This window comes from Tachypleus tridentatus, chromosome 13, assembly GCF_004210375.1.
Source record: "Tachypleus tridentatus isolate NWPU-2018 chromosome 13, ASM421037v1, whole genome shotgun sequence".
NCBI lineage: Eukaryota > Metazoa > Arthropoda > Merostomata > Xiphosura > Limulidae > Tachypleus > Tachypleus tridentatus.
Window position 1 is genome coordinate 231220569 of NC_134837.1, and position 16225 is coordinate 231236793.

General features: G+C 32.7%; 1 protein-coding gene across 8 annotated transcripts in view; it reads right to left on the bottom strand.

Annotated features, from left to right (window-relative positions):
* The window catches only part of LOC143238076 (ubiquitin-conjugating enzyme E2 J1-like), a 39078-nt gene extending 26163 nt beyond the window's left edge, over positions 1-12915 (bottom strand). For 2 of the 8 annotated variants that reach the window (XM_076478011.1, XM_076478007.1), the window contains exons 1-2: positions 12782-12915; positions 3395-3465 (exon numbers count right to left, since the gene is read on the bottom strand). In XM_076478011.1, the coding sequence (XP_076334126.1) occupies positions 3395-3425 (31 nt within the window). In that variant the 5' untranslated portion in view covers positions 3426-3465; positions 12782-12915. Of the gene's footprint in view, positions 1-2838; positions 2993-3394; positions 3469-12722 lie in introns of those variants that run through there. The other 6 variants (XM_076478010.1, XM_076478006.1, XM_076478008.1 and 3 more) reach the window with 5 other exon arrangements.
* Positions 12916-16225: the final 3310 nt, after the last annotated feature.

Sequence of the window (16225 nt, forward strand, 5' to 3'; positions counted from 1 at the left end):
ACTCAAATGTATATACAAAAAACATTAAATCATTATTTCATGTCACATCCTCCACATGCAAAATTTCTTAAGGCTTAGCAAGCTACAAGTAACAATTGAATACAAAAGTCATAAAAAGAAGAGATAATTGTTTGCTATATTTCTTTAATTATTCTTCTACATTTTAATAAAAATGAGAACTTGCTTGTAAGTAGTAATAATATATATACATATACAATTTATAATAATTGAAATGTGACTGTATTTTACCAAGTACTAGTCCACTAAATACAAGAAAGTTAGGTAAATTTGTAAAAACTAAGGGTCAGTTTTATATTATTAGATATACTTCCAAGCACTGGTATACTTCCATGGAAGATGGACTAATGGAAAGAACTAACAGGGAGGTAACTCTACATGTGAAGTCAGATCTGCTTGCCAAAGACTGGACAATAACAAGACATGAAAACTAAGGGTCAATTTTATATTATTAGATATGGTACCATGAAGGCATATGCACCATGTCATTATAGCTTCTGCATTGTTAGCCAGGTATAAATGAAAGATCCATATAATAAGAATAATAAATACACTTATTATTAATAAGTTATTATTATTATTAATAAAGCAAAAATCTCATCCCATTCATCATCAAATGTCAAGAAAAAGTGATTCCATTATCTAAGTGATGTGTTTGTATACAGTTCTAAAATAGAGGGAGCATTGATGAGGGTGGAAAAAATTTACAAATTAGATATTGCAAGGATAATTTAAGTGGGGTATAAAGGAATGGATCATGTTTACAGAGGCAAAGACAATGTTGAAGAACAGTTATACTGTCAGTGGATGGCAAGTGCGTTTTGGAAAAAGTTGAATTAACAAAATGTAAAGATTATATTTTCAAGCCTACAACTAGGGATTCTGAAAACAAAGTAAAGAAAAAAGCTAGAAATAGAATCTAACTTATTTTTTTCAAGCTACAAATCTATTTAAATAGCTTGAGAAAATAATGTAGATTCTATTTCCAGCCTTGTTTGTTTACTTTGTTTTTTGAGTTCCTAGTTGTATTCTTAAAATTATAATTTTGATAGACTCAGTAACATGCTCATCTTGTTAGGGTTACACAACACATATGTACATTCATCAACAGTCTGCTGTACACAAGCATTTGCCAGAATAAGGTAACACAAGTGTTGCAGACACAATAGACTACAGTCATACAGTGTAAGCTGTCAATTATAAACAATATTTAAAACAACTAACTTAGCATCAACTATTTAAAAATAGCAGTAACTATATGAAATTGTATCTAAATGCAGTGGTAACACACTAAATATACACTCATGATTTACTCCATTTGAAACACAGTAGAAAGAATTACTACAACCATCTTGGTAGGGAAATCTACAAAGGTAATCATCCAGTGTTAAAAACTTGATGAATTATAACCACAGCAAACTTGAGTCATGATATGCCTTTCATGTGGCAGTTTCCAAATAATGCACTAGAAAATATGAGTTGTAGTTTGCAACTAATACACACATTAGGAAAAGACCAGATCTTTTTTATTGGGTAAAGTGAAGAACTTCAGAAAATACACACCATATGACAATGTTAAGGAAGTCAAATTAAATTTAAGACTACACTCTTGGTTTTTTGGCAAAATTGTTGTGCAATCTCACACAAAGCGGATATCACCTGCAGTAATTTTATAGTGGAGTCATAACAGGATGTTGTTTCTTAAGCAACTGTCAGCAGTAGATCTACACCTTGGTTTGCTTATCTTTTATGATCCCTATTTTTAATTATCTTGAATGTTGGATTTTTAATGGACAGAAATGGACAAATACATGCCTACAGTAAGATTTAACCACATTAACTTCATATAAACTTTTACAAGTAGAAAAGAAGTCTTTTCAAATAAAACAACATTCACCTAAAATATTGCTTTAAATAAAACTATGTCTTTAAAGTAATTATTTATTGAGCCAGGTGGCTTTGTGCCTGAGATTTTATTTAAACACACACTCAACAAGCACTGAATACAAATGCAGTTGTTCTGAACAACATTACATATATTATGTATTTATAACCATATGAATCAACTTCAATGAAAAATAACCAGCTTTTAAGTAGGTTAGGTACATTCACAACACTCTATGTGGTGTGTCATAACTGTCTAGGTTTTGGTGCAAAATAACCAGCCAATTTTGCTATAGGCTTGTGAAACAATAATGGGAATAATAACATGAACAAACAGGCAAATTTTGATATTGTGACAGAATCATGAAACCACTTATTTTGTTTATAACCAAAGTTTTGGTGGTCATAACTACTGAAAAGGAAGGTTTTGTGGTTTGTTTCAGGAATAAGTCTGCTTGTAAGATGGTTTTGCCAGTATGTTCTGAAAGATATTTTGGCAAATTCTTATATGATCCCTATTATGAACCACAATCATTGTTCCTAATACATGGAAATCAAGTACAAGCCACCCAAACTTCTTACATTATACTTTTTACACTAACACTTACATAGGAAACAAATACAATTCACCTAAACTTTTCATGTTACACTGTTCTTAATAAGAAGTAGATAGGAACCAAGTAGAAAACTCACCTGCACTTCTTATATTATAATGTTCTTACTAACACATATAATTGGAAGCAAGTATAATAACTCATCTGGACTTTTCACTTTTTACTGTTCTCATTAAGAACCAAATGAGAACCAGGTACAATTCACCCAGAATTTTCACATTATACTTTCTTCATTAACAAACACATGGGAATCAAGTACAGCTCACCTTGACAAATACTGTTGACACTAACATATACAAGGGAAATAAGTACAACAACTCACCTGGACTTCTCATGTTATACTGTCCCTGCATGGTGTAACTGAATGATTTCTTTTTCTTTTGCAGTATAATTCTACTAGATGTGCATGTATAATAACTCATCTGGACTTTTCACTTTTTACTGTTCTCATTAAGAACCAAATGAGAACCAGGTACAATTCACCCAGAATTTTCACATTATACTTTCTTCATTAACAAACACATGGGAATCAAGTACAGCTCACCTTGACAAATACTGTTGACACTAACATATACAAGGGAAATAAGTACAACAACTCACCTGGACTTCTCATGTTATACTGTCCCTGCATGGTGTAACTGAATGATTTCTTTTTCTTTTGCAGTATAATTCTACTAGATGTGCATGTATAATAACTCATCTGGACTTTTCACTTTTTACTGTTCTCATTAAGAACCAAATGAGAACCAGGTACAATTCACCCAGAATTTTCACATTATACTTTCTTCATTAACAAACACATGGGAATCAAGTACAGCTCACCTTGACAAATACTGTTGACACTAACATATACAAGGGAAATAAGTACAACAACTCACCTGGACTTCTCATGTTATACTGTCCCTGCATGGTGTAACTGAATGATTTCTTTTTCTTTTGCAGTATAATTCTACTAGATGTGCATGTATAAAAGATAAAACAAATTAACTATCATAGTATCAAAATAATAAATACACAAACAAATTTTGACAATTGTTATCATGACTTTTTGTTGACATTACTAAAACACCAAGAGTTGCATGAAATATATAAATTAATTATGGCAAAACTTGGTACTGTTTTAATCAAATAAAAGAAAACAATATAAATCTAATTTATTATTTGTTTACTTGTTCAGAGACAATGCTAGTCTGTAATATTAACCTGATTAAAGAACTTCCAAAATGATGTATCATTAAAATGCATGAAAGTATTCTGAAAGAAAGCCTAATATTTATTTCATGCAAGTTTAAGTTTATTAAGGTAACATTGTATTTTCCTCATACATTTAACCAAAAGTTCTTTTCATACAATCTTTTACGATTTTTCACATATCCTGATGTGAAAGGAATATTAAATTCAAAATTTTTAAGCTTACAAATTGATGTATAAGGTTAGTTAAAACATTTTTTTTCTAAGAATATTTTGTAATCAACAAATTTAATGGGAGTTTAAAATGGTGTATAACTTATAGAATTACACTTCAAAAATCACAATGGAGAAATCAGTAATACTATATATCATTCAAATGAGAGGTTTTTTGCTAAACTGATAAAGATGTTTGTCTTACTAAAATGTAAGATTTATGCCAGAGAAATACAGATGGTTGTACTAATGGTTTTCTATGTCATTAATTTAACTGTTCAAAAATATTTCACAAAAATGCTATATTCTATCTATTAAACATAAGATTGCTACTTAGATAGTAAAGTGAAAGATTAGACTTACAAAAAGGAAAAATTACTTTGATAGGAAAGCATGAGTTAAATGTAGCAACTCAGTACAAGAAAAATATACAATAACCTTCTCAATTCTATACTCAGCCATTTGTCATGAAACCATAGTTATACACCAGCAATACATCAATAAAACTTATTACTTAAATATAATGATTTTTCCTTGAAAATAAAATATTGTAAAATGATATAGCATACAAGGTCTGTTCAAAAAATACGCGGACTGTTTGAATTGCACGGCTCCAGTTGGTTCCAGGGGAATCTGCTTGGTGTCGCTAGGTTCGCATAGATCAGCTGATTACGACGCCATTTCCCGATTGCAGATATCTTCATTTGTGTATTAGCTACGCGGTTTTAAGTGAAGTGCGATTTTTTCGTTTGGCGGATTTCAGAATGAATGACCTGAAGGAGTAACGACTTGCTGTGAAATTTTGTGTTAAACTTGGAAAATCTGCGACTGAAACTTTTGCTATGCTTAACACGGCTTACGGTGATGTTGCTATGAAGCGTACGGCATGTTTCAAGTGGCATGAATGTTTTAAGGATAGTCGACAGTCCATTGAAGATGATGAGCGTTCTGGATGTCCTTCCACGTCAACTGACGACCCACACGTCGACAAAATCAACACCCTGGTGCGAGCAAATCGATGTCTGACTGTCAGGGGAGCTTGCTGAAGAGTGTGGGATATCAGTTGGATCTTGTTACGAGATTTTGACCGAAAAATTGTAGATGCACCGCGTTGCTGCGAAATTTGTGCCAGGCCTGATGACAAACGAACAAAAAGCCCATCGCGTCCAGGTTTGTCAGGAACTGCTTGATCATTCAGAAGAAGATGTAAACTTCTTGTCAAGCATCATAACAGGTGATGAATCATGGGTTTATGGTTATGACATTGAAATGAAGGTCCAATCGTCCCAGTGGATGGGTGAAACATCCCCCAGACCCAAAAAAGCTCGCAAAGTTCAATCCAAGGTCAAGGTGATGCTGACAGTTTTCTTTGATGCTGAGGGTGTTGTTCACCACGAGTACCTCCCCGAAGGCTCCACAGTGAACCAGACTTACTACACTGAAGTTCTGAAATGTCAGAGGGACGCCATCCGTCGCAAAAGGCCAGAAATGTGGAGGAGTGGCAACTGGTTTTTCCATCACGACAACACTCCAGTCCATTCAGCCCTCAGAACTCCTGAGTGTTTGGCCAAACACTCGATCACTGTTCTTCCCCACCCCCCTACTCACCTGACCTTGCTCCTTGCGATTTTTTCTTGTTCCCCAAACTCAAAAGACCCTTGAAAGGAAGAAGATTTGAGACGATTCCCAGATTAAAGCAAATGCGACGAAGGAGCTGGAGGACATTACAAAAGAAGCGTACCAGGACTGTTTCAACAAGTGGAAACACCGTTGGGATAAGTGTGTGCATTGGGGAGGGGAGTACTTTAAAGGGGTCCCAGACCTGTAACTTCTAAATAAAGTACATTTTGTTTTATGACGTTAGTCCGCGTATTTTTTTAACGGACCTCGTATCCAAGTCTTGTTGTATTTCCTATTTTGCAATGCAATCTATTTCAAATGACTGACCACTCTCCATGATGATGAGAAAACCCACTTGTAGAGAAAATTATATATTGAAGAACAGCTGGTATGGGTAGAGAAAGCACTAGTAGAGGAACGAACAACATTTCAACCTTCATTGGTCGAACCTGACAATGACCAAAGAAGATCAAAATGTTGTTTGCTCCTCTATTAGTGCTTTCTCTATCTATACCAGCCATTTTTAAATATATAATTAACTGATCACTCTCTTTGAAAGCTAAAACTGTCAAATTTGCAGACAGCTTTTACTTTCCAAATAAATTATTATATAACTATGAACAGTTCAATTGGATCATCTGTAATCCTTATTTTCTCACAAAAAAAAAGATAATCGTAGTGACTTTAACCTTTTATCATATGACAACATCCTCTACCACAGGAATCACCTTAGCCCATCTTTCAATTGAACACTTCCCAAAATCTCAATGTATTTACTAAAGTATTCAAGAACTAAAAAAGTAATCTATGTGAGGTCATAACCAGGAAACTGTTCTAAGAAGCAATAACCTTCTTTGACTTGGATTAGGTACTTCATTAAATACAGCTCACAATTCCATTTGGTTTTCCACTGAAAAGTTAGAGACTAATTATTTAAAATATCACAACTGTTTTCTTCCATAATACCACAGAGTTGATTTCCACCAAGATGATAATTGTTATTTAAATTAAGGTAGCTCACATATGTTACTCTGCACTTAGCATAATTAAATGATGGGATATAGACAACGTCTCATAGGACAATCTCACCAGGTTTTGTAAAAAAAAAAAGAAAAAAAGGACAATGTCTCACCCAAATATTTTTATATAATCTACCTTTTTATTTATTTTTTACTACTTTTTTCAAGACATCTTGAAAATTTGTTTGTTTGCAAGTTTAGGTTTGTTTGTTTCAAAATGAGAACTTAATTATGTCAGGAAAATTACTTTAAAAGAGTGTTTGTTTCCAAGTGAGAATTTAACTAAGTAGGTAATTATAGTAATTTCAAGATGAGAAATTACATATTCTTGCAAAAAATACAGCACCATGTTGCAAAAAATTGATGCCTCATTAGAAAGAACTGGTACTATTTCTATAAAACTCAAACACATATTTCAGTCAAATACAAGAAACTAAAAATTCTCAAAAAATGACTGGCAAATACAGTAAACATATCTATATGAAAAAAACAATTTTGTCTAAATGCAATGCAAAAACTATGATGATTCAATTGATGTAAAGAAAAACGTAGGGCAATTTCCCACAATTGAAACATCATTCAAAAAACTTTTTGAATATTTGAAAAATTTACTTCATTTGATTACTGCATTAAAGTCTTATAGTTATAAGTTTTCACAAGATATACATCTTATGCTTTATCAAAGTAGCACCACATTTTTGCAAAACTCTGTATTTATGAATGGGAATGCAACATCAAAAGTTAGTTTGTTTAAAGAGAGAATCAGTAATCATGTAAGTGAAACAGTCCTGGATCCTAAAATGACATCCATAACTCAGTACCCCAAATTGCAAGATGATTTAAACCTCTTTCTAAAACAATACCATCATTTTCACAGTCAATTATAATAAAACCTTTAATATCATTAGCAAGCACTTTGTTGACCATTCCCTTACCAACACTGCTGATGTATAACAAAAACAGTTAGCATCGCAGCACAATGCCCTGAGGCACTCCACTAGCAAGTCAAATCCAATTTGAATGAGCACCATCAATTACAACCATTTGCCTCCTTTTCTCTAATCTACCCTTAATCCAATGAACTAATCTATCTCAAACATGCATAAAAATAATTTTCTTCAGTTGTCTTTTATGTAGCACTTTCTCAAAAGCCCTTTATGAATATAGATATAACAAATCTACATCTTTACATTTAAATAGGGTAGGGGCTGGTTTGTTTCTTAAGGCTATCAACTCAGCTGTAAGAGAAGTTTTAAACAAAGAATAGACTGTGGTGAGGGTCTGAGAAAACTAAATGCAGAAAGATTAACAGGCAAAGAAAAGTATAGCATAGGAAATAAGTATAGATATAGTTATAAGAATAAGCTTGGTTGCTACTAGTGCAATGCTAGAAGCATAAGAAATAAAATAGATGACTATAACATCAGTAGAAATGAAGGATTTTGATATAATTGAAATAACTCAAAATTGGCTAAAGACTGATGATTTTGATGACAGAAATTTCTTTGTGTGTGTGTGTGTGTGTGTTTTCTTATAGCAAAGCTACGTTGGGCTATCTGCTGAGTCCACCAAGAGGAATTGAACCCATGATTTTAGCATTGTAAATCCGTAAACTTACCACTGTACCAGCGGGGGACAAATTTCTTTGAAATATGGGGTTACAGGCTATTTAACAGGAATAGAGTATTAAAGATGGAAGAAGTGGCTTTATATGTAAAATGTGAATTACATTCTGTTGAAGTTGAGAATATTAATAGCAAGGAGAGTGAATCCATTTGGGTTTCTATTAGTAGACATAAATGGAAAAGGCTTTCAGCAGGAATTCGTTACAGACCACCAGATGATGATGATAAAATTGGCGACAAACTTCACAGTGATATTAAGATTTCAGCTGTTAAAGTCATAATTATGGATGATTTTAATTTCAGGCACACAGACTGGGAAATGCTGTGAGGGGAGAGAGATTTTTGGAAACTATTCACAATAAAGTGACAAAGTATTTGTGAACATTATACAGAAACTAAGTGGCATTGTAAGTTGGAAGGTGTCTATTAATGCATAACAGGGTTTTAAGTGTGTGTGTTTTTCTTGACATTCGACAGTTGCTGTTTTATATTTTAAATAGGCATGTCGAAATGTAAAATCAGTTATCTTCAAAACTGTTAAAGTACTACAACTTAAAAGTTCTCATACTGGGTTTATTCTTTCTACTTTGCCATCAGCCCTGATGTTTACTCTCCATCCCCAACAGTGACTGACATAATTTGACATATTGAGGATCGTGAAATGAGAAGAACCTTTTGAACTGCCCAGAGAGGTCATTAACTTGATGGTCCAGCTGGGCCCAAATGGTCATGCCTAGTAGTTGCTGTCAATTATAGCTCGGGATACAGAAATTGTCCCCCTACTCCTCTTCCCCCAACGACAGTGGCACTATGCTAGATCTACTTTTCCATTCATAAGTTTGAACTTCTGCAAGTTTCCAGTACCATTATTAATTGTTTCTTCAAATTTATTCTATCGATCATTGGATATCTACACGCACAGTGAAATCCATCCGTGACATAGTGTACCTTATATGCTAATCAGAAGTTTGCAAATTTTTTATATTAAAATGTTATCCTTAGATGTTAAAATTTTCATTATTCTCTGTTTAGAAATAAAGTTTGTTGAACATTGCCTTGTTGTTTATAAAAATAGCATCATAAAACATTTTAATTTACTGCAACACCAAATAATTTTGTGTAGAAATCGGTTGTATCAGAGAGTGCATTGGCACTATTTATGTAGGGGTGGCATGGATGTCCATATTAAAGCAATACACAAGTCATCTGGATTTGCTTTTCTACAGGTCACCAGAAGGTAAATGTGAAGAGCTACCTGGTATATGATGCTTTTCAGCTATCCAGAGCATCCCAGAGTCAAAAACATGTGAATAACTCAAGCTTATTTTTTTATTTTCATTCATCAACATCTTTCTTCACTGACCTGGTTCTATCAGTAGCTATAATTGTATCATCATTTGATGGAACAAAACAGTCCTCATGATATTTGTTTACCTGTTACCAATTAGTCAAGGAACCTACTAGAGATAATACTATTTAAAATTTATTGTTAACTTCAAATGTAGAAGTGACTGAGAAGGTATAAATTGGGGAACATCTGGTTGCAGGTGATCAATGCTCCATTAGGTTGGATATTCTGCTACATGTGGAGATAAGAAATAAAGAATAAAATGATGATAAGGAAACATTTTAAAGGTAAATTTTAAATATTCAAGGTAAACATATTCCTTATACAAAGAAAAGGGTAGTTGCAAGTAAAAAACCCAGGTTGTCTCACAAAGAGTTTAAGAGATAAACTTAAAGAAAAGCATCATAAATTTAAAAAATTTAAATTAACTGGTATGGCAGGAGGTTTAGAAGATAACAGGACATTATAAAAGTCAGTGAAACAGGAAATTAAGACATGAAAAAGGATGTATGAAAAAAGGGCTGAAAATGTAAAAATAAACAGGATTTTTTAAAATACATTCAGGGTAAACAGAATGTTAGGTTGTGATAGAAAACTTGAGGGATTATATAAGAAGGAAGGTGTCTGATGGTTATGAAAAGACTGGGTTATTAACTTTGACTTTTTCTTTGTTTTTTTTATTGACAAAGATTTAAACAGTACTCCATATCTTGAGCAGTTGATAAAAGGATAAAAAGATCAAACAAGATGACTGCATTAATTCTGAGCTGTTTAAGAAAAACTTGGGAAGTTAAAAAAACAATAAGGCTCTTGGGCAAAATAATATTTGCCCCAAGGGTGTTGATAGAGGTCAAAGGCTGGATATATGAGGGACTACTATTTTTAGCCAGACTTTGAATACTGGGCAGGTACCACAGAATTCAAAGTTAGCTAATGTTACTCCTCTTTTCAAGGAAGGTGATTAAAACTGACCTGGTAACTATAGACTCGTTAGTCTTACATTAGTTGTGAGAAACATTTTGGAATGTCTGTTAAAAGATGCCTTGCAAAGTCATTTAACATAAGACTATAATTTTATTCAAAAACCAACATTGTATCACTAATGAAAAATCTTGACTTACAAATCTTTTGACATTCTTAGAAAGCATTACTGTTTATGTAGATGAGGGTAAGGGTGTATCTGGAATTTTATAAAGCATTTGACAAGGTGCCATGTAAAAGGCTTGTAAGAAAAATATCTCTATGGGTGTGAGGGATAAGTTAGTAAATTGGATAGAAGAGGCACTTTCAGCCATGAGGCATTATAATGTGATGGTCAATCCTACCATTCATTGGTAAAAGAGTAGCCCAAGAGTTGGCAGTGGGTGGTGATGACTAGCTGCCTTCCTTCTAGTCTTACATTGCTAAATCACGGATGGCTAGCACACATAGCCCTCATGTAGCTTTGCGCAAAATTCAAAAAACAAACAAAACAATTGGATAGAAGAGTGGCTCAGCAGAAGAAAGCAGGAGGTTGTTAATTTACATCATTGACTTAAAGATATAGTCAATAAATCACTTAAATTTGCAAATGATCTTATGGTCTTGGGTGTTACTAGCTGTGAAGAGGATGCTCCTGTTTTACAAAAGGATTTAGATAATGTATTGAATTGGGTAAATAAATGGCAAATGGATTTTAATTATAATAAATGTATGGATGGGAATAACCTTAACAGTGTCATGAGAGAAATGGATCTTGGTATAACAATCAATCACTCTGTAAAGCCACCCAAGTAATGTGCTATTGATATTGATAGGGCAAACAGGAATTTAAGTTATATCTAGAGAAATATTAAATATAAATCTAAAGATGTTATAATTTAATTGTACAGGTCACTGGTTAGGCCACATTTAGAATATTGTGTTCAGTCTTAGGCTCAGTACATTAGAAAACACATCAAATTATCAAAAAGGGTTACCAGAATAGTGCCTAATGTGAAGGGATTGTCATATTAGGAGAGGCTGAAATCTCTCAGATTGTTTTCTCTTGGGAAAAGAAGAATTAGCAGGGATCTGACTGACTTGTTCAGACTGGAAAGAGAATTGATAGTGTTGATGCATCATCTTTAACAGTGAGAACAGTAGTAGGACAATTTTAGCAGTGTAAGAGTAATCTTCAGCTAACACAATTTTATTTTTCTAACAGAGGTTGACTTTTGAAGTGGGTTGCTTTCAGATGTTGGAAAGGCAGTAAATTTCAATGAGTTTAAGAGATATCTTGATAAGTAGATAAAGATTAGGGATGGCTTTAAGTTTTTTTTAAGTTAATTTGTTTTAGATAGTGAAACAGCTGAAATGGACCAATAGGTCCCATGTTGTTCCAAAACATTATGTTATGTTGCCCTCAACAAAATAAATACTGACATCTTTGAAGAAAGTAAAAACGTTTACGACACAAAATTTTCCAACGTGTAAGCCCACGCAGGTTGTCCAACATATAAGTGAGTAATTTTATTTGTACAAGAAATAACTATTAGAAAATATTTAAGTACTGGGGAATATCTGGGTGCAAGTAATTGTTACTCAATTGAATTTGTTGTTTTACTACACAAGAAAAGAAATAACAGTGTTTTCATTAAAATTTAAGAAAGTGCATTTTGAATGGTTGCAACAAGAATTAACCATTGTGAACTGGGCAGCTGAAATACATGGAGTACTCACTGAAACTGAAATTTCTAAAACTTCGTCCAGTTCAATAGCATATTAAAAATTATGCTTTATATAGGCTTACTGCATCTGTTGCATTTCTCTGTCCATTGACAATAGTAAATTATAAGCAATTATGTTTTCAAGCAGATGTTAAGATACGCTTTGTTATAGTGTGTTAATTATGAATAATTACGAACAGTGGTAAGAATTCTCGGTCTCATTGTCGCCATCTAATTTATGCTATATTATTACAACAATGGTATAAGCATGTTTCACATTAACACGAAAAATAATTTATAATGTATTTTAGAACAGAAAGACTAGTTTAGGCTTAGATTTTAGAAGTTAGGTAATCCAAACACTGCAATTTTGTTAGCTGTAATTTTTTATAAGATTTCATTAGTGTAACAACCCAGATTGACTAATTAAAATACAGCAACTGTTAATATATATGAATATATATATACACATACGTTCACATATAACACATAAAATGATCTACCTCACAGAAAACTATAGCAATAGGAATAAAATCAACTTCTGGATGTTATTGTTACTCACATGTATGAAATAAAATTTTGTAAAAGAGTTAGCTTAAAACCCCACTGACGTGTCCATAAGAAAAGTTGTAAGTAAACTAATAAACAATATCGGATCTACCACCGTACCATCTATTGGCTTAAGAATCATTAACATATGTATGAAATCTTCAAATACAACATTAAAAATAAACTTTATAATCACAATACAGAGTATTGGATTAAATTGAATAAAATATTTATAATCGAAAGTTTAATTTAAAATTAGATTTCATGAATCAATTTAATTTTCATTTGATAGATTACTTTAAATATTCGTTTGATGTTAAGCACATAGCAACATAATGGATATCGGTGCTATGGCCATCGCGGATATCGAAACCCGATTTTTGTCATTATAAACTTCTCAGACTTTGTGGAAAAACACTAAATAGTTGTCAGATGAAAAATAGTCGATTAACTGCACTTGAAATGTGTATACTTTGTTTTCATAAAGCATGTAGGTTCGTTTGTTTCGCTAATATTGATACATGTTTTGAAAATATATTATTGTAAGTTATATTTTTAATTTTCTAATTTGTTAGCGAAAGAGATCTATGAGTTCTGACGATAGTATTAAAACAGGCCTAGAAAATTTTAAGTTGGAGTCAGTTTGTACTAATTTTTAAGACGGTAGTAAAATGAATATATGCATAAGTCAGTATGTTACCTATCGAGGTGGCCTGGCATGACCAGGTGGATAATGAACTCAAGTCGTAATCTGAAGGTAGCGGGTTTGAATCTCCGTCAGACCAAACATGCTCGCCTTTTCAGCCGTGGGCGCGTTAAAATGTGACGGTCAATCCCACTATTCGTTGGTAAAAGAGTAGCTCAAGAGTTGGTGGTGGGTGGTGATGACTAGCTGCCTTCCCTCTAGTCTTACACTGCTAAATTAAGGATGGCTAGCGCAGATAGACCTCGAGTAGCTTTGCGCGAAATTCAAAAACAAACAAAACAAACAGTCCTTGTGTAGCTTTTCGCGAAATTCAAAAAACAAACAAAAATCTATCGAGGTTACTTGGTATAAGTAAGTCGATTTGATTTTATGTTAGTGCTAGATTGTTAGAGAAATTTGATCGCCATTTGTTACGTAGACTTGCAATAATTCACGATGGTGTACAAGTGTTCAAGTTTTTATAAACGTTAAAGGATGAAATACACTAACTTTTATCATCTAAAACTGGAGTGGAGTTCCAATAATTGTCAATCAATAACTTAAAAGAACCCGCTAAAATTATTTAATTAATATTAACTCAAAATATCCGAGATGATTATTTACCTATTATTTTAGGAAGATTTCTAAAATAGTAATTGTAGGCTTTTAGATGCTAATATCCGAGGTTTGATTCTCTATGGAAGAATGCACTAAAACAACTACTACTGCTTTATGAAGCTAGAATAAGTATAACAAAAATAATTTTGGCTTATACTGTTGATGGTAGTGAACTATCAGTGATGCTGTTCAGGATTTCCGTGACATTCCTATTTTTTATTTTATTCTCATATTCTTTATTGGTTGTATAGAATTTGGACCAACTTTCATTAACTTAGTATCTACTATCACTGCAAAGGTTGCAACATTTTGTGTTTAATGTAGCACTTGTGTATAAAGAAACAATGTGACAATTTTCTGTCTTTAATCAGACAAATATTTAACTTCGTGAAAAGTCTAACATAGAAGAAGCTTACGATGGAAAATATATGGTTCGAATCCCCTCGGATGACTCAGAAGATAGCTCAATGCGGCTTTACTGTTAAAAACACATGCACAACACAACATTTGAATGCACCACAGCTTAAAGAGATATTACGTTGGATAACAAAGTTCGATCCTACGGACCACAGGTTATAAGTCGATTGTCTTGACTGCCAGGCCCGTGGTGTTCATACTGATTTTAACTTTTCTTGACTTTCTCTCGGTGAATGACCGACTGTGTAAATTGAGCACCATTCTTATATTTCTGGACTGATCGTCGTAAAACGTTTAGATATGTTTCCTTTTATTTTTATGAAGGCCCTTTTGCAATTTTGACAGAATTGACAGAAAAATACGCTGCAACAACTCCCACAAGCTAAATTGGATGAATTAGATTAGATATTTAGTTAATCCTTTATTTTGATTTTACGTAGTCAAAGAAAAAACATGAAACAAAATTAGGGGATTTTGCTATTTCTTCATATTTCCATCATGCTAGACGAGACTTTTGCACAAAGATATCTTAAGACAATCCCCAGGTTATGAAATAAACTAATGCGATATTAAAAATGTAAAACTAAAAATTAATAATACAAATTAGAGTTTATCACCTGCCACTTCTTTATATTTCAATCGAATTAGGCGATATTTTCAACCTTGAGACAGCTTCCATAAACTAAAATAAACAAATCTAAAATTCTTACGATTTCAAAAGTGTCAAAGGTCAAATATTTCAACAAATTAAAGGTTTTGAATTACCATTCCTTTATCTTTTGACAAATATAAATGAAACGTTACATAATGATATCATACGACAGCCCTGACATATTCAACCAGACAGATTTAGGATTCACGCCTTTCTTGCAGATTTATTATGCTTAGAGATAAAAATATTTTGCAAAATTACAGTCATGGTACTACTATTCCTCTATAATCCTAACAATTTAAATTTTACTTTGTAAAAAGGTACCTTGCGACAATCTACGCAAAATAAAGCTATTCTATTTGAAATTTTACCTTCCAATCCAAGTGTCGAAAGTTAAAAATTATAGAATTTTATAAAAATAAAACACATTGTCTATTAATGCGATTTTTTTTAAAAAAAAGGATATATTATTCATTGTTTGCTTCTACCTCTGTAACATGTTGCTTTCCCACACGTTAGTTTTTACTTCAGACCGATATTATTAACACTAGGGAACTGAGTTATCTAGAATCAATTCATTGCTGGGAGACTAGTGTTGAAGCAGAATAGCACATGATATTTTAATGTTATTGTAATGTATACTAACCAATGAATCATACATCTACCATAAAGAAGTTTAAAATCAGAGCTGGAGGAATGTAAAATGAAAAATATCCAAAAGAGAAATGTTCATAGAGAGAGATTGTTAAACGGTGTAAATCTAAAGGAAGCAACATTTCGACAAAAGAAGTTTATAACGTTCTCTACTCAAGTGGAAAAAATCGTAAAGTATTTAGAATAGTAACAGGTTCTAACCCTCTCGTTTTATCTCGATCAACAATCATTTCTGCGAAGGGTACAGTAACTATAAAGAATAATTTGATCCAAAACGCCATCACAAAGAAGCTGAGTATATCTTCTGGTATTGTTAACAATACAATATCCAAAGGTAACTAAGGCTCACAAGCTTTCAGTCACATTTCGAAATCAGTTTTCATAAGGAAGCTGGTGGAATGTCATGTAATAATAACTATATTTAACTGTAC